General features: G+C 56.7%; 2 protein-coding genes across 6 annotated transcripts in view; both read left to right on the forward strand.

The window, feature by feature from the left end:
• Window positions 1-23,599, forward strand: part of LOC310827696 (uncharacterized protein) — a 751,453-nt gene that overhangs the window by 308,918 nt on the left and 418,936 nt on the right. The window lies entirely within an intron of this gene.
• AGAP3 (ArfGAP with GTPase domain, ankyrin repeat and PH domain 3) overlaps window positions 1-23,599 on the forward strand; it is a 102,607-nt gene that overhangs the window by 57,970 nt on the left and 21,038 nt on the right. For 2 of the 4 annotated variants that reach the window (XM_083703991.1, XM_083703990.1), the window contains exons 7-11: window positions 1,245-1,372; window positions 4,502-4,657; window positions 8,770-8,862; window positions 13,446-13,550; window positions 15,950-16,118. In XM_083703991.1, the coding sequence (XP_083560117.1) occupies window positions 1,245-1,372; window positions 4,502-4,657; window positions 8,770-8,862; window positions 13,446-13,550; window positions 15,950-16,118 (651 nt within the window). Of the gene's footprint in view, window positions 1-605; window positions 730-1,244; window positions 1,373-4,501; window positions 4,658-7,307; window positions 8,454-8,769; window positions 8,863-13,445; window positions 13,551-15,949; window positions 16,119-23,599 lie in introns of those variants that run through there. The other 2 variants (XM_083703992.1, XM_083703993.1) reach the window with 2 other exon arrangements.

The raw sequence follows: 23,599 nt of genomic DNA on the forward strand, positions 1-23,599 counted from the left end.
CTTTTGACCTTTAAAGCCCTTCACGGCCTAGGACCCTCGTACCTCCGGGACCGCCTCTCCTGGTATGCCCCACGGAGAGCCTCAAGGTCCATAAATAACAACACCCTAGTGGTCCCGGGCCCTAAGAAAGTTAGATTGGCTTCAACCAGAGCCAGGGTCTTTTCAACTCTGGCTCCGGTCTGGTGGAACGCTCTGCCTCATGAGACCAGGGCCCTGCGGGATCTGATTTCTTTCCGCAGGGCCTGTAAGACAGAGTTGTTCCGCCTGGCCTTTGGCTTGGAGCCACTTTGATTCCCTCCGCCTCTTTCTTTTTCATTTTTCCTTTCTCCTCCTGTGATGAGGCTGCATTTTAATATTTTAATATTTCAATATTTTAACGTTGTTTTTTAATCTTGTTTTTAAGTTGTATTCTTTCAACTTGTTTTTATTATTGCTTGTTAGCCACCCTGAGCCTGGCCTTGGCTGGGGAGGGTGGGGTATAAATAGAAATTATTATTATTATTGGCTGAGAGGGGAGGAGCCCTTGCAGTGCTTAGAGGCGGGGCCTGGTTCAGGTGAAAGCCTTCTGATTGGTCTGGAGGGCTCCGCTCAGGGAAGACAGGCAGTTAACTGCCCCTATGAGAAAGTCCTGGTGGCAGAGGGGAAAGTGGGGGGCAGAGACTTGGGGTGAAGAGCAGGGGGAGGGAGCCCTGCCAGGCTGCCCTCTGGGCACGTGGCCACAAAACATGGGTGAGCAAAGAGTCCCAAAGGGGTCAGCTGCCCCAGCAGGCAGAAGTGCAACTGGGAGAGCTTTTGGTGGGCTTGGGCCGAGGGCGGACGTTTGGCCCTGAGCATAGCTGTCAACTTTCCCCTTTTCTTGCGAGGAAGCCTATTCAGAATAAGGGAATTTCCCTTAAAAAAAGGAAAACATTGACAGCTATGGACCTGAGGTGAACCTGGCCTGCCAGCGCCGAATCTCAGAGTGGGCAGCGGAGGAGGGTCACAGTGGGAAGTTACGGTGGCAGGGAGTTCCAGAGACCCAGAAATAGAGGTGGGGCAACCCATTGCCACACACCCCCTGCAAATACCTGTTGTGGTTCAGCCTCGCCCCCCCCCCATTCTTGTCTTTCCCCAGCCCATCTGGGGGGGAGGCACCCCGAGTGTGGCTGCTGTGCCAGAGATGGGGGCTGCTCCCCCTTTCTGGAAACTGCCCCCCCGATGGTCGCCTGGGGCTTATCTCTCCCCCCCCCCCCCCGCTTTTCCAGTGGCCCAGAAGGTGGTGGCCCTGCGCAAGAAGCAGCAGCTCTCCATTGGGCCCTGCAAGTCGCTGCCCAACTCTCCCAGCCATTCGTCCGTCTCGGCCGCCTCCATCCCCTCCGTGCACATCAACCAGGTAGGGGGGCATCTTTGGGGAGGGCCCTGGGTCTTTCCTGGGAGCTTGGAGGGTCTTTCTGGCCAGCCCCATGAGGCTGTCCTGGGCTTAGCCCTGCAGGAAACCAGAGTTGTTGTTGTTTTTTAAAATTTATTTAATCATTTTTTCAATACAAACAACAACTGCAAAAGACACATACAACAAAAACCATAACACAATTTGACAATTCAGATTTGAATACACTGATATACCTATGACTACACCTTTTCAACAATGTTTTCCCACCCTCTCCTCCCCCCACTATCCGCCTTATCGCTTAAATATTCCTTCCAGATTTCTTCATATTTATCCATTCTTAATTTGCATCGACATGCAGTTCGTTTGTATGTAGCTAATCTGTCCATATTATCAATCCATGTGCTCAATGGAATCTCTTTGCGGCTCTTCCAATTCCTTCTAATATAGCACGGTACTTCCATTTTTTTGACCCCTTGTAATCTCCCACGTTTCTGGAATATAATTTAGAATTAAATTCAATTCCCCTAAATAACAATTTCTTTTTATTACTCTTGCTGTAAACATCCTCACCAGGAAAGCAGAGTTCTCGTTGCTCAGAGGTGTAGCCTCACCGAGCCAGACAGGCCTAGAAAGGGACATGAGAACCCAAAAGGACCTTGCAGGATCTGGTCCCGTCCTCACAGTGGCCTCCCCAATGCTCGATATGGGAAGCTTGGAAGCAACAGCGATTCTCCAATTGTTATTCCCCATCTTCCAGTATTCAGAGGTAGACTGCCCCTGGGCATGGAGGTTCTGCTATCGCAATAGATCTCTATAAGAAGAGCCCTTGCGGCTGGTGGTCCACCTTGTTCAGCATCCTGTCCTTACAGAGGGCACCCAGATGCCACCCCCCCCCCCCGGTAGCCTTCAATGGAAAAGATGGAGAGAGGAAGGATTGCCCTGACTGGAGGGGAAGAGCTGGCTGGACCTCAGCTGGAGTGGCAGAAGGGGGAGGCTGGTCCTGGGGGTGTCTGTGATGCCCTCTCTTTGCAAACTCAGGGGGTTGAGTGCCAACCATCACCACCTTAATGCCAACCAGCACTTTCTGCATACTTGCGAAACTCCCTTGCCAGGCTGGTGGGTAGGAGAGCTGAAAAGGATGCCAATGTATTTCACACCTGGCAGCCAATGCTCCACTTTGGTTTCAGATAGTATCTGGGTAGACGAGTCTTAAAAGCCCAGGACAGAAATGTTCACAGTCCACCAGCGGCTCTGGCGGCTCATTTGCCAGAAGTCATCTATTTAGCATTAACTCTGGCGGTTCCCGCCCCGCAAGAAGTGAAGATACAGGGAACCAGGCAGAGGGCCTTCTAGGTGGTGGCGCCCGCCCTGGGGAACGCCCTCCCATCAGATGTCAAGGAAATAAGCAACTATCTGACTTTTAGAAGACATCTGAAGGCAGCCCTGGTTTGATGTTTTATTGTGTTTTTAATATTCTGTTAGGGACACAGGCGGCACTGTGGTCTAAACCACAGAGCCTAGGACTTGCAGATCAGAAGGTCGGCGGTTCGAATCCCTGCGACAGGGTGAGCTCCTGTTGCTCAGTCCCTGCTCCTGCCAACCTAGCAGTTCGAAAGCACGTCAAAGTGCAAGTAGATCAATAGGGACCGCTCCAGCGGGAAGGTAAACAGCATTTCCGTGCGCTGCTCTGGTTCGCCAGAAGCGGCTCAGTCCTGCTGGCCACATGACCCAGAAGCTGTACGCCGGCTCCCTCGGCCAGTAAAGTGAGATGAGCGCCGCAACCCCAGAGTCACCCACAACTGGACCTAATGGTCAGGGGTCCCTTTAACTTTACTAATATTCTGTTGGGAGCCGCCCAGAGTGGCTGAGGCAACCCAGCCAGATGGGCGTGGTATAAATAAATTATTATTATTATTATTATTATTATTATTATTATTATTATTATTAGTGTCCACTCGATTCTGACCAAACAAAGCTTCCTGGTGTATATTTTGCTCTAGGAGGCGTAGTTTGGTCAGAATGGAGTCGATGCTTCCAGAGTTAATGCTAAATACTTTACTTCTGGTCAATGGGCCACCAGAGCCGCTAGAGGGCCATGAAATATTGTGTCCTAGACATTTTAAACTTGCCTATCCATCTGAAGGTAAGCTGTGTTTCTGTGCGCTGCTCTGGTTCGCCAGAAGCGGCTTAGTCCTGCTGGCCACATGACCCAGAAGCTGCACGCCGGCTCCCTCGGCCAGTAAAGCAAGATGAGCGCCGCAACCCCAGAGTCATCTGCGACTGGACTTAATGGTCAGGGGTACCTTTACTTTTTATCCATCTGAAACCCAAGGGGCAAATTGGTTTCCAGATGTGATTTGTTTCCAGCTCTTACTAGTAGAGTTGGAAGGGACTATTGTGGGTCATCCATCCTACATCGGCTCCCAGTACATTTCCAAGCACAATTCAAAGTGTTGGTGCTGACCTTGAGAGCCCTAAACAGCCTCAAAGGCCCAGTAGACCTGAAGGAGCGTCTCCACCTGCATCGTTGAGCCCGGACGCTGAGGTCCAGCTCCGAAGGCCTTCTGGCGGTTCCCTCCCTGCAACAAGTCAAGTTACAGGGAACCAGGGAGAGGGCCTTCTCAGTGGTGGCGCCCGCCCTGTGGAACGCCCTCCCACCAGATGTCAAGGAAATAAACAACTATCTAACTTTTAGAAGACATCTGAAGGCAGCCCTGTTTTGGGAAGTTTTAATGTGCGACATTTTAATGTATTTTTAATCTTTGTTGGAAGCCGCCCAGAGTGGCTGGGGAAACCCAGCCAGATGGGCAGGGTACAAATAATAAATTATTATTATTATTATTATTATTATTATTATTATTATTATTATTATTATCCAGTTCAATCCCCTTCAATGCCGGAATCGCAAATAAAGCATCGCTGGCAGGTGGCTCCAAACCCTTGTTTAAAAACCTCCAAGGAAGGCGAGGCCTCCATTAGAAATCACTTAAGCACCGTCTGCTGTTCTTGTTGATTCTGCTGCGGCGGGGGGGGAGGCAGCCCCTTTTTTGGGGGGTAGGATAGGTGGTTTGGCGGTGTGGGAGGCCCCCCAGTGTCGACCCCCTGGCCTCACACGTCCCCCTTCCTCCCCAGGCTGCCAACGGGAGTGGGGCCTTCAGCGACTACTCGTCCTCTGTGCCCTCGACCCCCAGCATCAGCCAGCGAGAGCTGCGGATCGAGACCATTGCCGCCTCCAACACCCCCACCCCCATCCGCAAGCAGTCGAAGCGCCGGTCCAACATCTTCACAGTGAGTGCCTGAGTGTCTGGGGGGGGTGCGTACGGGAAGAGGGTGGGTGGCAGGCTCCTTTGGGTGGGCTGCCTGCGCAGAGCAGCCCATTCATTGCCTGCGGGGGGCAAAGTGGGGCAACACCAAGGCATAGCTGTCAACCTTCCCTTTTTTGCGGGAAATTCCTTTATTCCAGCGCGGCTTCCTGCTGCTATCCCGGATTGTTAGCTATCCTGTAGTCTGTCCCCGGGACAGGGGAGGCTGCTGATCCCTTATTTTCAAATCTGAAAGTTGACAGCTAAGCACCAAAGTTGCCCCACAAGGAACCACGTGGTGGGTCTTGCCCTGTTCCAAACATTCGCAAATGGTTTGGGCACAGGAGGGACGCACATCCACTTTGCAGATGATTAAAAATCGGGACAAATTGCAAACTCTGCTGGGAATAGGATTGAGCTTCAGGGGTGATATTGTGGAGCAGAGATTTCATGAAGAGTCATTCTGGATTGTCCTCTCCCCTGAGTGACCATTTTTTTTTTAGCTTACTTGGTTGTCCAGAAATAACTGAATTTGAGAAATTGGATCCCTCCCTCTGCCCCAAGGCCTTTGGCTTCTGCCTCTCTGATTCCTATTATTATTATTATTATTATTATTATTTAGAATTTATATACCGCCCTATACCCCGGGGTCTCAGGGTGGTTCACAGAATAAAAGATATAAAACCACAAAATACCTAACAAAAATAAAAACAACAGCCCAATAGGCCTCCCACAAAAAAAAACACATTTTAAGAGGGCAATGGATGTAAATCGGACCAACCAAAGGCCTGGTTAAAAAGGAACGTATTTGCCTGGCGCCTAAAGGTGTTTAATGAATGCGCCAGGCAAACTTCCCTGGGGAGAGATTCCGAGGACCCTCGTTGCTTCCTCCTCAGTTTTAAGGGCCCAATTCCCTCCCCGCTTCTGTTCTTCTACAAAAGTCCAGATACCACGGGGGGGGGTGCAGATTTCCTGCAAAAAGCAATAAAGACAAAAGAGCAAATTCATTTTGGAAAATCCTGGAGGGGAGGGTGTGGCTGCCACCTGCCCTTCAGGGAAGCAAAAGAGGCTGCCCCCCGGGGGGGGGGGGTCTTCCATCTTAAAGAATGGCCAGGGGACATGGTTGGCCAGTCCATACTTTTGAAAAATTGCATCCCTTCCAAAGAGAATCCTCAGGTGAGACCTCTCCCCGTTTTTCAATCATCTGTTTGCAACAGGGGCCAGGGCTGTCCCGTCTTGAAGTCTGGACCATTGTAGAGAATCTGTATCGTTGAACGTGGGCAAAGGTTTCCTGATTTCCAATTGTAGAAAAGCCACAGACACGCTGAACCCCAGAGCCGGCATCACCTGGCCTGGAAGCAGCTGCCCAGCCCCCCCCCCCCCCGCCCAGCCCCACAAGGGCCACAAAGCAGTGCATGCCCCTCGGGAGGGAGGTGGGGGCACCTGGAGAGGCTGTGGGTCGTGCTGGGGCTCCTTGGCTTGGCTGTGAGGTCTTCTGCTGCATCCGGGGGGGGGCAGGATGTGGAAGCTGGGGCTTGCCTGTCTGGCGCTCGGGCGGGGGCTGTGGGGCACAGCCTTTGCAAAGACAAACGACCCCTGTTCTCTCTTGCAAGCCCACCCCCCCTCAGCCCACTTGACCAGACCCAGTCTCTGGGTCCCTGGGCCACTTCCACACACGAACACAAACACACCCTGCCTTCCTGGGTCTCGGCTCTTCCTCTGCAAGGGGGCTGCTCCTGGCTGTGGGGTCCGGTGGGGGCCCTGGCTGTCCTTGCTCCTGCTTGCTTTGCTGCCCCCACTGCACGCGGCCCCCTCCTGACGCTCCTGCTTGCTCCCGCCTTCCTCCCTGCTCCTCGCAGGCGGATCTTTGAGTGAGCGAGCGCTGCGCTGGCCTGCTCCCTCTCTCGCTCGCTCGCTCGCTCGCTTGCCCCCCCCACCACTCGGACGGAATGGCTTGCCGTGAGACCACCCCTCTTGCTTGGCGTCCCCCCCCCCCGAGCTCCCTGTGGATCTGCTCTCTTCACCATGCTTGCTCACGTCCATCCACAAACTGCTGCCCCGCAGCTGCTCCCACGTGGGGGTCCTTCCAGGGGGCGGCACTGGCGGGGGGCTCCGGGCGGGGGCTCCTGAAGGCTCTGGCAGCCGGGGCTTCTTTGGCTGTTGGGGCACGGGGTGGGGGGGAAGGGAGGGGACCCTGTTTCCTTGGTCTTCACCTGTGCACCCCTCATTCCCAGAAGCTCATTCCCATGGCTGCCGCTTCCCCCTGCCTCCCTCTCCAAACTCCTGCTGCTTCTGCCCTTCCTGGCTGCCTCTCCTGCTCTCTGCACCAGCCCAGGAGGACAGAGGGTGTCAGCGTGTCTCTGACCAGCAGGTGGAGGCAGAATCCTGCTTCCCTTCCTTCCTCCTTTCTTCCTCCCTCCCTTCCTCCCTCCCTCCCTTGGCTCTTCCTTCTCTCTCATCTGCTCGGCCTGATTGCTGCTGCTGCTGCCGCTGCCGCCGCCGCTGCCCCACCTCTGGGCTGGCCGGCCTGATTCTCTGTGTCCTTCCTGCCGTGCCCCAGACAGACAGACAGACGCGCACACACGTCCTTTTCTGAGTATAACATGCCAAACTCTTTATTCTTTCGATATTTGCAGATATGTGCCACTGTTTCCAACTTTTCATCAACCAAAAGGCCTTTTCAACTCCTTCCAAATTAGAAGATCCCGTTGGTTTCCCAGCAGGCACCTCAGTACCAATTCTCTCACTTTTCATTGCCTCTCCAGGGCCGGATCAGGGACAGGCACTGGGAGTGATCTCAGATTAGCGGCCTGCCCTACCTGCCGCCTGGGTCCCCCTCCTCCCGGAGACACGCAGGAGCCTTTAGCCCCTCCTCCTCCCCCCCTCTCTAAAGTCTCTCGGAGGGAGTCTGCTGCGCCTGCCCTCTAAGCCGGGACTTTGCTGGGCGAGCTGGACTGTCCGCGTGCCGAGAAGGGGCCCTCCGGGGACAGGAAGACCGACAGAGCCGCCAGGAAGTGCCAGGAGATGGAGGGGCCACGGGACGCTTTGCCGCTGGTCGCGCCCTGCTACTTGCTCTCCGGCTCCCTCCTTCCTCCTGCATGGACTCCTCCTCTCCTCCTCCTCTTCTTCCTCTTCTTCTTCCTCCTCCTCCTCTTCTTCCTCCTTCTCTGCCACGGCCGCCGCCGCCTCCCCAGACGACTATGGCTCTTGGAGGCCCTCTCTTTTGAGCTCGTCGGAGTGCGGGGCAAGAGGGCTGCTGCCGCCGCCAGCTCCTCCTTTCCGGCCCCCTTTCAAGTGCGCAGGGGCTGGTGCGGCTGGCTGCGTTGATGGACAGACAACGCAAGGGCTTGTAAGATGGACGGACGCCGGCCGAGGGCCGAAGGCTGCCTCCTCCCGCCATTCTTGTGGTTCTGAATGTATCGCTTGCGTCCCCCGCCGTGACTCCCGCAAGGCTCTCCACTGTCTCTCCAGCACCTTCCCATGGACCGCTTCTCAGCAGACTGTGGTTTCCAGCTTCATCTAGTGATCCGTTTATTTATTAAGCTGATGGTGGTGATGATGATGATGATGAACTGGAGTTATTGCTCTTCCTCTCCCCGCCCTCCTCCTTTCTCTCTCTCTCTCTCTCTCTCTCTCTCTCTTTCTCTCCCCAAGAATCATGTTCTAAATGTAAAGTAGCTGTTTATTGTCAAAGCTCTTTTGTAAGGGGCTGACGGTGGCCCAGTGACATCCGCGACTTTGTATGGTGCCCGTGTGTTCACCAAATAAACGGTTGGATTAGTCGGGCTGGTGCCTTCTTTTCCGGCGGTGCTTTTGCTGCTGCTCCCGCTGCTGCTGCTCCCGCTGCTGCTGCTGTTGCTGCTGCTGTTTCCTCCATCCATGCTCACCCCATCCCACGCTGGTCTCGTCTGTCACCCATCCCGGGGACCAGGGGGCGGGCGGGCGGGCAGGCGGGGCCGAGGCCACGGCAGCGCCTCCACTCCTCTGGCCTGGGGCTGGAGCAGAGAGCAGGCGGGGGCTCCCCTGAGTCTCCAGGGGGCGGCCTCCCTTGCCCTGCCCTCCCTGCCCATCTAACGCCCCGTGTCTCTTCTCTTCCAGTCTCGGAAAGGCACGGACATCGAGCGGGAGAAGAAGGCCCCGGAGTGTAAGGCGGACTCCATCGGCAGCGGGCGGGCCATTCCCATTAAGCAGGTTCGCGCTCTTCCCCCATCACTGCAGCCGTGGAGGGAGGGCAGGGGGGGCACCTGGGGCTCACCCACTCTTTTTCCTTCCCCGCGACTGAGGGGCATCTCTTTCTCAGGCCCATTGTGTTTCTCCATGCCAGTGTTGCAGTCACCAGCTCTGTGTTCGGCTACTCTGTGTGCCTACGTGTGTGCATTTGGGTGGCAGGGAGGAGGAGGGGAGGCCTTTGCTATGCGCTCCAAGGTGCCATCGGGGAGCTGCCAAGCACCATCTGCTGGCTGGCGACATCTGGGGGACTCCCTGTTGCTTGCTTGGGCCCTCGTGCAACGGTCAGTGGGTGTGGGGGGCGGGCACCATTCAGCACGGATCTCCGAAGGCTGCTGGGGACCAGGCCTTGCCCGTCCTGCCAGGATGCAAAGGCTGGTTGCAGCTTCTTGTTGGCACTTGGCAGCCTCGCCTGGCATTGAGCCCTGGCCCTGAACGTAGATTCCAGGGGCCGGGGTGGCTGGCCTGGCTGAAGAAGGCCTGCATCAAAGGACGTCCTTCCCAGGAGCCGGTCAAGTGCTGGGCTGGCTCTCTGTGTCAGACCGCCTTCGAGAGGAGACCGAGCTTCGCAATCCCGTAAGGTGGTTTTGGTGCCATCTCCACTACAGCAAAAGTCTCTGCAGGGAGATTTCCTCCAGACAGCTCCAGGTCTTCTGCAGGAAGCCCCCTGCCTTGCTGTCTGCCCCGTTTGGGGAAAGGACCTGGTAAGTGGAGATCTCTCTCCCTGCAGTGGGCAGCCCCTCACGTCAAAGAAGGTGGGCAGGAGTCGTGGTTGCTGGTTGTGGAAGAGGAGCCTTCTGGGGCTTCGGTGCAAAACGTCTCCTGGAAGTCTCAGGGGCAGGACTAGGGCAGTGTTGTCCGTCCCCCCGCCAACCCCTTTCTCTGTCACTGACACACCGGGCAGCTGGAGGAGGGGGAATCGGAAGGAGAAAAACGGCAGGAAGGGAAAAGGTGCAGCCGAGGGTATTGCAGTTCAGGCAGACTTTGGGGGAAAGAGAAGCTGTTTCCCCAGGACTTTGTTGCCGGCCCTTGGCTTTTCGGGGGGCCCACCTGCCAGCAGCCCACTCCCCACAAGGGTTTGGACCCCTTTCTCTCGCCTCGGGGGACAGGGCATGATTTGTGCTGGCTCTGCTTGCCAGCCATGGGGCTTCCCACTCTCTCTCGGGGGTCATGTGTCGGGGGGCTGACTGAGCCCCCTCCTGGCCTTGGTGACTGGTGGCAGCTGGGCGGGGCTGCAGGCCACACAGCCCTCCTGTGGCTTTCTGTCCGTGGTGGCGGGGCCGCCTTCTGTGCAGCGTTCAGGTAGTTCTGAGTGAGTTGTGTAGCACTTGGCCTGCCATTTTGGGGTGCTCTCTCCTCCTCTCCCCCAAATGCACGCCTGCAAGGCCACAAGGCTGGGAGGGCTCTCCTCACTCCTGGCCCCTCAACGTGCCCCAACCCGGGGCTTCTGTGTGAACTCGGTCCAGGGCCCTTGCCAAAGGTCTTCTGCTGGGCTGCAGAGCCTTGTCGGGGTTCCTTAGCAAAGTCTCCCTCCCAGCTGGGAGCTTGGGGGCAGAAGCAGGCCCCCCACGGTGACCTGGGAGAAGGAGAGCCCAGAGGCCCGTCCTGTCCAACATCCTGCTCTTGCTGCGGCCAAACAGTTGCCTGTGGGACTCCCGTGGCCAAGGGTTCAGGCCAACCCAAGGCTGCCCCTCTGCAGGCAGGGTCCTAGCCCCAGAGCTTCCCTGCAGACCCTCCCGGCCGGCTCCAGCCCCCTACCGCCTGAGAGTCAGGCCACAGGGCTCAGTCTAGGGTTCTCTGCCCCCAGGAGCCCCCAGGGGCAGCTGGGCAAGAGGGAAGAAGCCCTACCAGCCCAGCCCTCCATGCCTGGCTTGCACTGGTGGAGAGCTGGGCTCCTCAGTGGGGCTGAGCAAGAGGGGAGCAGCCCCCCCCCACCTCCCTCCTCGTCCTGCCTGGGGTGCTCCCATCCTCCCCAGCCCCTGGGGCAGTTGCTGCGGCCCCATCCCATCCTGCAGAGGCTCTCCCTTCCTGGGCTGCCTGGGCCGGGTGGCTTCTCCTCGGAGGGAGCCGGGATCATGCTGGGAGCTTAGATTACATTTAAATTGCCATTTGCATTTTCCAATCAATACGCGACTTTACAATTAAGTTTGGTGTTAAAATTCTTAGCGAAAAGTGAGTGGAAGGGAGATTTGTGGAGTAAACGAGTCCTGTGGGGGCCATTGCTGCTCCCTGCTTCATTACCCTGCATATTGCTGCTGTTGCTGCTGCTGCTGCCGCCGCCGCCGCTGCCGCCTCCTCTTCCAGCCTCAATCTAGCAGCCTGGCTTGGCGGGGGGGGGGGGGGAGAGAGATGCGTGCATATGGGGAGGAAGGCGGCCTGCCCCATCATGGGAGACCCCTTTCCCCGGTGGGGACACACTGGTTGGGGGGGAAGTGGCAGCCGGGCGGAGGGGGGTGGCTTGGCTGGAGGGGGCGGGCAGTGCCCTTTATTGGCTGAAGGCATCTCTTGTGTTGGGGGGGGGGCGGCCTGCCTGCCTCCTGGCCTGGTTCTTTTTGTCCCCAAACCCGTTCTGCCTTGTGACCTTGGACACACTTGACTAGACTGGAGTCTGTTGCGCCGCAGAAACCAGACCTTCCCCACCACCCCCAGGAATGCTTGGGGGCCCCCTCACTCTGTCAGCTGGAGAAGGGGGCTTCCCAACAGGACTTCCCTTCATGCCCCCACAGTGGTGGTGTCCTTTTTCTGCTCTTGCCAGCAGTAGTGGGGGCTTTATTTTGCTCCTTTGGGGACCTGAGGATGGGAGGTTCTCAGCTGACCAGAAGAAACTTGGCTTCCTCCTGGACCATCAGCAGCAGCAAGATGGTCCAACGGTGGCCTGAGAAGAAAGAGGAGCAGGGGCGAAAGGCCATGTCCTGCTGAATGTGCTGGAAACCTTGAGAGAGGAGGGGGCTCTTGCCCTGGGGCTTCGCGTTGGGCACCCTGTTGGCCCCTGTGGGACTAGGTGGGCCTGATGGAGCAGGGCTGTTCTTGCGTCCTTCAAGATGGGAGCCTTTGTGGGGAAGGAGGAGGGTCTGAGAGGGTCTGCCTGTTTGGGGGCATGGGAGGCAGATGGAGGGGCCTGTTTCTGGACCCCACCTCCCTTCAACAGCAGCAGCAGCCAAGGTCTGCCTCTGGCCTGCCCAGCCTTGGTCTATTGGCTGTCCACGTTTGCCTTCCCTCCCAGTTGCCTGGGGAAGGACTGGACTGTGGGAAGCCGAGAGGCTTCCTCGGTTATGGTCAGCCCAACCAGGGATGAGCGTCCACGGGGCCTCCTTGGGCTGTGGGGACCCCGAGTTCAGCCCCCGCCAAGTGCCCGTGGTCTCCTTGCAGGCTTTGGCCGGCTCAGCCTTGACCTCTGGCCCCAACTACGGGCACAGCTGGGGGGAAGGCACCACCTGCAGAGACTGGGCAGGGCACCCCCTAAACTGGCTGGTGTGCTGTGCCTCCATCTCTGGCCCTTGGGCAATGGCCAGGGGGGCGGATTTGCCCCACCTGCAGCGGAGTTTGGTCTCTGACTCTCGGGTTTGGGGCCTGAGAAGATTGCGGAAGAGGGCTCAGGCCTTGCCTCCCGCAGGGCAGCCAGGCAGCCTCCACGGAGAGGCAGCCCCTGGGGCTTCCAGGAATGTCCATCCTTTTCCTATGCCTGAAATGGATTGCTTCAAATTGGATTCCTGAAACATGAACCCTTTTTTTTTCTTTTTTTACCGCCAATGTTTGGGCCCCATGTCAATTGCATAGTGGAGAGACTGAGGCAGGGCATCCCTGGACTTTTCCATGGAAGGGACTGCGCTCTCGGTGGGGGGGGGTGGCATCCGGGTGCCGGGTGCACAAGGCACAGTCTCTGCAGGAGGGGGGAACCCCTTCTGTGCTGGTGGGGCTGGGCAGAGGGGCTGTGGCCTGGCTGCCCCGGCTCAGTTGTGGGGACCATCTTTGCTGCTCTCTCGCTGCCCCTCCCTCTTCCTCGGCTCTTGGCTGCACTCTGGAGATCACAGGCAGGAAGCGACTCCAAGACGATGGTGCCGTGTCCTGGCCTGAGATGCAATTTAGCTCTTGGGGTGCGGTTGGGGAGGGCAGGAGATTTCTGCCTGCCTGTCTTGGCCTCTTGAGGCTGGGCTGTCTTCACAGAAGCAGCAGGGGAGCCTGGTCTGGCCAAATCCTGCCGAGGCAGCACTGGGCGCCCCCTCACCATGCAGGAAAACACAGCCTGGGTGGGGCAGGGGGCATTTGGGCAAGAGGCCTCCGGCCTTTGTCCTGACCAGGCGCTGAGGCAAGAGGCCTTGTTCCCCCTCAAGGATCTGCCCGTGCCTGAGGCCCCTTTGCTGTCCCAAGAGGCCGAGCACCCCAGGTCCCCAGGTGGGGAGGGGCCCAGGCAGCCTGGGCTCAGGGGCAGGGAGGGAGGGGGAGAGAGCTTCTGAGGGAAGGGGAGCCCCTGACTGGGCGCCCCTGTGGCCATGGGGGGCTGCTGAGCAGAATCCCTCTAACCCCTCCCCGCTCTGTGCCCCCCCCAGGGCGTCCTCCTGAAGCGCAGCAGCAAATCCCTCAACAAGGAGTGGAAGAAGAAGTACGTGACCTTGTGTGACAACGGAGTCCTGACCTACCACCCCAGTCTGCACGTGAGTCCCCTCCGCCAGGGAGAGCCGCGGGGTCCCAGGCTGGCCTGGCCTGTCATTAAGGGGCTGGGGGGGCTGCTGCGTGGCTGCTCAGCTCTTTGTCACCAGTGCCAAGAGGAGGGGGGGGACATGTGTGTGGCGGCCGCCCCATCCGTCTCTGTCACTTCCCCGCTGGGGCGCTAATGGCTTCTTCCCCATCTTCTTCCTGCGCTCTCTCTCTTGAGCACAGTTTGCTGCTGAGATGAAGAACCGCCACGGACACAGAGGGGGAACCTGTGGCGCCGCGTCCCAAGGCGTGGCTCCCTTGGACGGGGAGCAGGGGGGGAAGGTGGCACTTTCTGGGCTGCCCCAGGCCGGGCAGCCTGTGCCCGTTGGCCACCCTGGCCCTGACCCTGGCTCCTGACGGCCCTGGGCAACCACAGCTTGGGCCCTGAAGAGCATGACCCGTTTCCCCACCCTGCAGTCATACAGGGGACTCTGGTCTTCCTCAGCTGGCTGGGCCAGTGACAAGCCCTCCATTGTGTGGCCACAGAGCATCCAGGACGCCCGAGAGCGTGGACCGCAGGTGGCCTGCCTGGAATTTGGCTTTCTGACCTCCCTTCCAAAGAAGGGAGCCAGGTTCTAGATCTCAAAGCTGCAGAGCAAAGTTTGTCCTTGTGCAGGGAGGGCTCTTGGAAGATGGAGACGCTCCCCTCTTGGTTCCCTCTTCCTCCATAACTCCCACCAGGCATCCTTCTCTAGTCAGCTGACCAGAATACTCCGGATTCCGCAGCAGACAAAGAGATATAGCCCCCACTCCATAAATCAAATGCTCAAGGGCATAAAATCTGGAGAGCAGGAAAACCGTTCTGCCAAACACGGCTCTCAAGCACAGAGGGAAAGTGGCAGGTGCACAGCAAGTGCCAAAGACTTTCTGGGGACAGGTTGTTTCACAACTTCTCTGGGTGGGGGTGGGGGGGGCTGTGGCCGTTGCAGCCAAGGGGGCACCGGCCCCCTTCCCACTTCTTCTGGGGGTGCCCTGGTCCCTCCTGGGCTCATCAGGCAGCCTCCGTCCGCCCAGGGGGTCACCCTTGGCTCTCTCTGCCTCGGCTGGGCTCCCCTCGAGCACTGGAGCATCTCTCCACGCACAGCCTCTGCCTCTCTGCCCTTCCTTCCTTCCTTCCTTCCTTCCCTCCTTCCCTCCCTCCCTCCCTCTCCCCCCCCCCCCGCACGAAGGAGGCGCCTCCCATTCTGCAGCCATTGAAGCCATTCACACAATCACCTTCTGTTAATTCTATCTGCAACATCAATTAAATTGTTTGTAGAAGCTAATTGAATGTGGCTTAATCACACATCTTAATAGCTTTCCACGCTTTGAACTCGTTGTTAATTCCAGTAATAAAATGAAATGAGAGAACTGGCTGGGTAATTAGCGAGGAGGCTTGGGAAGGAATTGCTGTTTTATGGCAGGCAATAAATGCGGTGCGTTGGTGACCGCGGTGCTGCTCTCCGGCAGGCAGGCAGGCAGGCAGGCAGGCAGCCCAGCCAGCGCCAGGACGCAGTTCTGCTGAGACAGGGGAAATCCTCGGGCTCCTGGAGGTCCCTGCGCTGGGCAGGCGCCGCTGGAAGCAGAGGCCGTGGGGCGGAGCAGGGAGGCCTTGGGGCACAGCTGCAGGTGGAGGCCTGTGTCTTGAGGCCGCAGCGGCCTTGAGGCCTCCTCCTCTCTCTCCTGGGCTGCGTCTCAGGATCATTCCTCCTCCTCCTCGCCGGAGTCTCAAGGTGCTGTTGCCGCAGGTGCTGCTGACTCTGCCTAAGCGGCTTGGTGACCTCCTTGGGAACTGGAGCGGACCCTTGCCGCCTCTCTCTTGGAGGCGAAGTTCCTGCCCCCCTGCACTCCTTGCCTTGCGCTGGGGACGGGCTGCAGGGACTGAGAGTGCACATGGGGACACAGCGCTCCCTCCCTCTTTCAGCACTGCTTCTTTGGTCTGACCTTAGAAGATGCTTGGAAATTGGGGGGGGGGTGGAAGAGCAAGAGCAAGCCAGAGACTCATGGGAGGGAAGAGGGAGCTCCATCAGCAAGTGCGGGGGGGGGCGGAGTTTCTGTGGTTGGGTCCCGGCACCCCCCTCGGTTAAACCTCACAGACACCCCCCTCGGTTAAACCACCCCTTTCACCTGAATAGGAAGGGGGCTGTCGCAGGAGCAGCTGCCATTGGGTAAAGAATTCTTCCCAGGGCCTTCCCAGGGTCTTGGTCCTGGGCTTTGCCCGGTTATTGGGCCACAAACATTGCTTCCACTGCGCTCTCTTGTGGTTGTGGTGGGGAGAGAAAGGCCCCTTCAAGGTCGGGGGGGAGGCAACCTGAGTACGGGGGGAGATGCCAGACGAGAGACGACTGAGCCCCACTTCCTCTGCCCCCCCCCCCAGGACTACATGCAGAACATCCACGGGAAGGAGATTGACCTGCTGAGGACGACGGTGAAGGTGCCAGGCAAGAGGCTTCCGCGGGCCACGACCACCGCTGCCCCCAGCGCCAGCCCCAAAACCAACGGGCTGGCCAAGGAGAGGAGCAGCATCCAGTTCCCCGGAGGCTCCAGTAAGAGCGGGGCGCGTTGGCTATGGGGCAAGGCTACGGATGGGCAGGGGGAGCGTGGCCTGGGCAGTCAGGAAATGCTGTGGGGCTGGCATATGGGAGCCAAAAGAACAAAGCCCGGGGGGGGGGGGAGGTGCTGGTGCAGTCAGAGGCCCACAGGAGAGGCTGCCTGCCCTTGCCATGCCCTTTGCCCAAACTGGCAGGGAGCCTTGCGGCTTCCTGCCAGTGCCCAGACCTCCCTTCCCTTGATCTGCAGCCTCTCTTGGGTGCCCCTTGCCTGCCCCTGCTGTGTGCCTGCAGGAGGACGGGCCACAGGGCTACAGGCCAGCCCCTGTCTCTCTCCCCACCCCCACCCCCTGGCAAGAGGATGGCCGCCGCTGCCCAACTTTGGAGCGCTTGACTTCGCAGCTCAAATGTTCCTCTAATGGAATGTAGATGGAGTGATGGAGGGAAGGGAGAAGATGAGCAAAGTGCCGGCTCTATTAACGGTTTTCAGTGTCTAATTAAATGCAAATAACTAGCATTAAAGCCCCATTACGGCTGAGCATCCAAGCCCTCCAAAGTTGGGAAGTTTGCAAAGTGGGGGCTTTGTTTCTCGGGCGAACGCAGCCGTTGCCTGCAGGTGGGTGGACAGAGTGTGCCAGCAAGGAGTGGTTTCCCCCAGCTCGGGGCGCCTGCCCACCTCTGCCCACCTCCCCTGCCAGCCCTGCTGAACCTCTCCCTTCAGTCTGACGAGTTGGCGGCTGGGGAGAAGTCTTTTGGAAGAGGAAATCTGGTGTTCTGACCGAGGGGCAAGCCCAGGGTCTTAATGGGTGGCGATGGAAACGGAGTCCCCTCTGGCCCTTCTGAAGGCCCACTGGCCGCTGGTGGCGGAATCTTTTCAGAGATCCCACAAAAGCTGCAGCCACAACAAATCTCCTTGTTGTTTCTGCTCCAATGCGCATGTTTGGCATTCATGGCTCCAGCTCCCTCCAGCTGGCTTTCTGGGGGGGCCTCTCAATGCTGCAGCTGGGAGCCAGGTCCCGGCCAGCCTCACATGCCCTGCCACAGATGGGTTGGGGCTGGGCCCCCAGGCAGCCTCTGCCCTGCCCTTGCCTGGTGCTGCTGCTGCTGCTGCTGAACATTGGAGTGCCCAGTGCTGTGCAGAGTCAGTGCCACAATGTTCCCACCCCGGCAGGGCAAAGGGGGGTGGCACGCAGATGGGCGCTTGGTGCACAGGAAGAGGGGACCTCGGTGTATCTGGAAGGGAGTCGATGGGAGGGTGGAAGGGTGTATTTCCTCCTGAAGGTCTTAGGGGAACGGGTCGGGATGCCTGCCCAGGCTCCACAAGGGGTCTGCTCCTCACCTTGCCTGGTGCGCGTCTGGAATTCTGCGCTGGGTTCAAGAGGAAGGAGAGGTTTGGGCCTTGTGGAGGAGGGCAGAGTGCATCCGGACTGTGGGGCTTGCTCTGCCCTTCCACCCGTGGCGTCATTGGTGCGCGTGGGGCTGGCTCGTTGGCTTGATTGTTCCCCTCTTAAGCGCGCATGGCTGGCATGTGCTCTGCCCTTCGCCCCGGCCAGGCACGTGCCCTGCCCCCCCCCCCCGTCCCCCCGCCCGCACCGCAGGGGCAGAGAGCGCGATTGGCTCCCCCAAGCCCGGTTGCTTTGCCTGCTGTGATCATGTCACGTCGGGCTCTGTCGATGTTAACATCTCATTATCTTTGTTACTGTAATTACATTATCCGCTGCTTTATGCAGAATTATTCTCCAAGGACTAATTGATGGATCCATGTTTAATTCATTAATCATTAGCATCAAATTCGACAATTACAGTGCACACTGATTGTGGAATTTCAAATGTAATGAGGGAAGAATTAACAAAGAAAAGGGAAACCTGTTTGGCTGCTGCTCTGCTGCTCACTACGGGGGTGATGACATTGAGGCAGGGGGAGAGGCGGGGGGCGCTGGGCAACGGAGGGAGGCAGGCAGAGCGAAGACCCCTCCCTCACCTCTGGAAGCAGGGGTCTCTGGACTCCCCTGCCCTGGGAATGGGGGCAGCCTTCTTCAAGGGGTCTCTTCCCTGCCAAGGCTGAGCGGCCTCAGCTGCAAGGCATGACTGCAAAACAGTTCCTCTCCTGGCAGAAATGTCTATGTGGCTCCCCACTGGATCTTGGCCGGCCCCTCTTCTCTGTCCAGGCAGCCCTGGTCTTCCCTGCACATTCCCTTTGCTGCCTACTTAAATGCCCCATTAGCTGTGCCCTTCCTACCCCCCCCCCTCCGTAAAGTTTTTTTTCTTGTGTTGAAATCTATCAGAAATGCAAATAAATAATAATAATAACAGCAACAATAATGAAATTTTAGTCTAAAAGGCCATAGATGGCTTAATTAGACAAAGGCCTTTACTGTTTTAAAAACATGCAATGATATAGTGTATGACTCCTTAGCAAACCCAGCTATGCATCATAAATGGAAGGTGTTATTTGGGGGGTTAGAAGCAGCCTGCAGACCTTATAATCTTGTAGAAAGTTGCATTTTAAGTTTGAAGGCTCGGAGAATGAAACCGCTCCGTCATGTAATCGGTGATGAGCAGCAGTGCCTTCAGCTCTTCCGCTGAACTGCATGCCATCTTCCCCATCCTGGCGCCTTCCAGACTACAACTCCCATCAGCCCAAGGGCTACATGACACTGAGACTGATGGGAGTTGCCCTTAACTCAGGTGTGTCTCTTTTACACCTGCCCCACACAGCCCAAGCAAGAGGCACACCTTTGGCATGGGCTCATTTCTCTTCGCTGAATCCATGCCTGGAAGATCCATGGATCTCTTGATGTTTTGTAAAATGGATTGATCATTTTTATTTGATTTTGCAAATATAATTTTATAACAGTCCAAATACAGTGGTACCTCTGGATGCGAACGGGATCCGTTCCGGAGCCCCGTTCGTATCCAGAAGCGAACGCATCCGTGCACCCGCACATGCGCGGGTCACAATTCGCTGCTTCCGTGCATGCGCGTGATGGCATTTTGAGCATCTGTGCATGCGCAAGCGGCAAAACCCGGAAGTAACATGCTCTGTTACTTCCGGGTTGCCGCAGAGTGCAGCCCGAAAATATTCATCCCGAAGCTACTTCAACCCGAGGTAGGACTGTACACATCCATATATAGAGATTCCTCTGAAGCTCCAGACTTCTCCCCATCCCTTCATGGGTCCTATTATTTACATTTAAAACTGCATATTATTCTGTAATCAATCCATCCATATTATAGTGTTTGTTACGCTACAAGTGAGATTAAAATCCTGCTGATGTTTTCATCCGCTTGCAGTGGTCTCCTAAATAGATTATAATTTCCCCCCATTCTTTTTAAAAGTTTTTGTCTTCTTGGGTTCCTGAGCTTTCCAGCCATTTCGGCATAGTCCATCTGCTTGTTTTTCCATTCCTCTCTGGTCGGGACTCGCTCTTCTGTCCGCCTCTGCGTGTGTTTTGTAAAATTGACAAACAGCCCAGAGAGGTGGGCTAGCAAAGGCCATGAGGCAGCAGTTCTGACTTGGAAGGTTGCAGCTGCGGCTGGGGGGGGGGGGGGCTGCTCATCCTTTCCCACTTGCCATTCCCCTTCCCTTGTCTAAATTCCCCATGCCCTTGCGCCCGGCGCTGGGAACAGATTTCTGTCATAAAAATTTGTACACTGCTTGATTATTAAAAACCAAAACCTCAAAGCGGTTTACAGAGGATAAAGGAAGGAAATCAAGATGAAAATACAGCTGTACTTTAAAGCATGCAAAAGTTAAAATACTAAAACAGATTAAAACCCTTGGCATGTGTTCCTTCCAGCGCCTCCCTCAGTGCTGCTTCTTCGGTCATCCAGAGCAATCTAGCAGCGGCAGAGCTCTCCTCACAAAACGCCACTCCCTGGCAGTATTACTGTTCAGCTCTTTATTCTGAAAGGGTCTCCATTTTTATTTGTTCCATTTTTTTTATTTCGTAAAATGGCACACCGCCGGGTTGTGGTTTGCAAAAGCATAAAATGAGAATGCCAGGATAACATTTCAATAGTTTTAAGACACACAGAAAATTAAAATACTAAAACCAGCTCAGATTCACAGCAACTTTTTAAGCGTCTGGGGAGGCTGGTTTAAGCAAGAATATTTTTAGCAGGCTCTGTGAAAGGTCCAGTGAAGGCGCCTGCTGGATCTCAAGAGGCAGGGGGTTCCACAGGGTAGCTCTGGAATCGTTGAGTTCTTGCCAATGTGGAAAGGGTATTATGGGGTGCCTGGGATAGTGCCAGTTCCACTGATGGAGGGGGCACAGGTCAAGTAAATAAAGAGAGGGTGGGGGAGGGTCCAGGTTCCCCCCTCCTGCCCCCAGGGGCCTTTTCCTCTCGACTCTCAACAGGCTTTGCCAGCTGCAGAAATGGATCTTTGCCACCACTGTTCACCTGTTAGGGCTTTAGACAAGTGCGCTCGAGGCTTTTTGTGTTTTTAACTGTTTATTTTATATGTGAATCAACTTGAGACTGTGGTTGAGGAGGCACTGAATGAATGCTCCTGCCTTAGGAGGGAGGAGTCTGGTCAGTGGCGGAGGCCAGGGAGCTCAGGCTTTGCCACGTTCAGTTCTCAGAGCACTTCCTGCTTACAAGGTCTCTGGCAGCAACGCCAGGGGGATTTCAGGGGGGGCTGGCCGGACTGGGTTCGGTGGCCCCTCGGAGGGGGGGGTGTCAGCAGAAGGCAGCGCTATGTTTTAGTTGAGGAGCAACTTGCACATTTGATGCAAAATGAGCATCATAGGATAAGAAAGAGGACAATGTCCTGTTAAGCATCTCCTGTCCCTCCCGATCAGACACAGCTTGGGAACCCGGAAATGATCTCTTTCAGCTTCCTCCTTCTGGAAGAAGGTCCAGGGTTATAAAGACCAGGACCAGCTGCCTGAGAAACAGCTTCTACCCAAATGCAATTCTGGTTTGAAATGCAGTATAAGGAGTATAGTATATTGTATTGCAGTATATTGTATTTTAAAATGGGGTTTCAGAGTTTTTAGGGGTTTTCGAATGTCTTATGTAGATTTTTCAACTTCATTGTTCCGTATGGGGCAGTGACAATAAAGATATCGTATTGAAAGCTAAGCCCCTGAGCCCCGCAAGGCTGGCTTTTTTGGAGGAGGGGTTTCGTAGGTGTTTGCTTCCTTTACTGCCTTTGCCCCTCACCTTTCGCCAAGGAGCTCAAGGTGAGCTGGTCCCCAGCACAGGTGTGCCTGTTTCTGCCAGAGAGAGCCGTCTAAGGGGAGCAAGAGCCATCAGCTGCCTTGATGTGTTTCAGCAGTTATCAGGATCTGTCCTTGTGAGCAATCCTAGAATCCAGATCGTAGAGTTGGAAGGGACTGCCAAGGGTCATCGAGTCTGACCCCCTGCAATGCAGCAATCCTAGCCGAACAGGTGCCCAACCAACTTCCGAAACCACCAAGCAAGGAGAGCCCACCACCTTCCAAGGTTGTCCATCCCACCAGCAAACAGCTCTCACCCTCAGAAAGCTTTCTCTGAGGTTTAGTCAGAATCTCTTCTCCTTTGAATCCACTAGTTCAGGTCCTCCCCTCTGAAGCAGCAGAAGACAATTGGCACAGCCTCTTCCTGCCTTCAGGGATACGGGTGGCGCTGTGGTCTAAAGCACAGAGCCTAGGACTTGCCGATCAGAAGGTCGGCAGTTCGAATCCCCACGACGGGGTGAGCTCCCGTTGCTCAGTCCCAGCTCCTGCCAACCTAGCAGTTCGAAAGCATGTCAAAGTGCAAGTAGATAAATAGGTACTGCTCCAGTGGGAAGGTAAACGGCTTTTCCGTGCGCTGCTCTGGTTCGCCAGAAGCGGCTTAGTCATGCTGGCCACATGACCCGGAAGCTGTACGCTGGCTCCCTTGGCCAATAAAGCGAGATGAGCGCCGCCACCCCGTAGTCGGCCACGACTGGACCTAATGGTCAGGGGTCCCTTCACCTGGAGGATAAAGAGGAGGGTGGGGGTCATTTGTCCCAGGGCCTCTCCCTCAGCAAGGCCCTCCTCTGCCAGCTGAGCCTGGCTTCTAGCTGCTCCCTTCCCAGCGCCCGGATCTGTGCTGATGGGCCTGACACTCGGGCTGCTCCAGCGACTCCTCGCCTGCCTGCCATGCCATTTCCAGCTGCACAGCTCTGTGAAATAGCTTTCCAAGGTGTCTCTCTGCTCAAACTCCCTCCCTCTCTCCCTCCTGACTCCCCAGAGCCTTGCAAGAGAAGGCCCCCCCTCCGCTCTTGGCCCTCAACCGCCTCCCGGGAGACCTGCAGAGAACGATGGCAAAGGACCCTCTGGTGCCTTGGCCAGTGGCTGGAGCCTGCCAGTTTCCTAGTGGGCAAACTGGGTGGCTCCAAGTTTCCAGAGGCCGCTGTGGGGCCTTTTCTGTCTGTCAACCGTCAGGCCTCCAGGGAGGGAGCCTGGCAGGGGCTCCACATAATGCTTTGCTGTGGGCCCCTCTTTTGCTGTGGGCCCCGGCTGGCCGTTCCTGCCCTTGTGGGCTGCTGCTCCCAAACGCGCTGTTGGCAAAGCCCAGCCCAGAGGGGGTGCAGTGAGTGAGCTGTCCTTCCAGGGGGCTTTTGCTGTGGAGCAGCCTCCACCTGCCCCCCCCCCGCCCAACACACACACACACACACACTCCAGGCCCACTCTTGGAGGGGAAGGCAGAGACTGATTCCCCATCAATGGAAATGGACTTGAACTGGCACAGCGAGTGGCTGGATGGATGAAGGACGACAGCAAACTAATGTGGGGGGGGTGTTGTGTGACCCATTGTCCACTTTCTTCAGAATTCCTCATTTGAAACTCGAACAGGGGACTCAAGGGGAGGCTCTGCCCCTCCGAGTCCTCTGAGCACCCTGCCCCCTTGGACCTCCATCTGAGGACTGTGCTAGGCCCATTTTCTGCAGCACTGCAGAATGAGCTTGTGGCTGTGAGGGCACCTATGCCCCCTCCCCTTTCCCCCTGCTGCTGCCGCCGATGGCCAATTTCAGCCTCCAGCTTCCTTCTGCCCAAGCCCCCCTGCTCCACCTGCCTTGCCTGGCACATGCCAGCTCCCAAGGACCGGGAACCTTGAGAGGGAGAGCTGCCACCATGAACACAAGTTGCTGCCCGCCCCCCTCAGTACCAGGCAGTGACCACGTCTGGCAGCTTGGCTCCTGCCTCCCCACAGGGGGGGGGGCATCCTTGCCTGCAGGGCATTGGCCCTCCTTTTCTGTGCCCAGCACAGAACTTCAGCTAACCTAACTGATGTTCTGAGCCCCCCAGCCAGGTGTGTCTCAGGTCTTGGCTGTCTGGCATCTCAGGCGAGTGACAAATTTGAGTCATTCTAGTCCAGAGCAGTTTGGGAGCTCTTCTTCTTCTCAGCAGGGGTAGTTCACCCGAGTTCTTCTCAAATCCCACACCGGGGTCCTTTTCAAAAAAATAAAGGAGAGACAGGAACGACGCTTATCTCAGGTGGACTTCCAAATTAGGAAGCTGAAT

Source organism: Podarcis gaigeae (genome assembly GCF_964106915.1).
Source record: "Podarcis gaigeae genome assembly, chromosome: 12".
Classification (NCBI taxonomy): Eukaryota; Metazoa; Chordata; class Lepidosauria; order Squamata; family Lacertidae; genus Podarcis; species Podarcis gaigeae.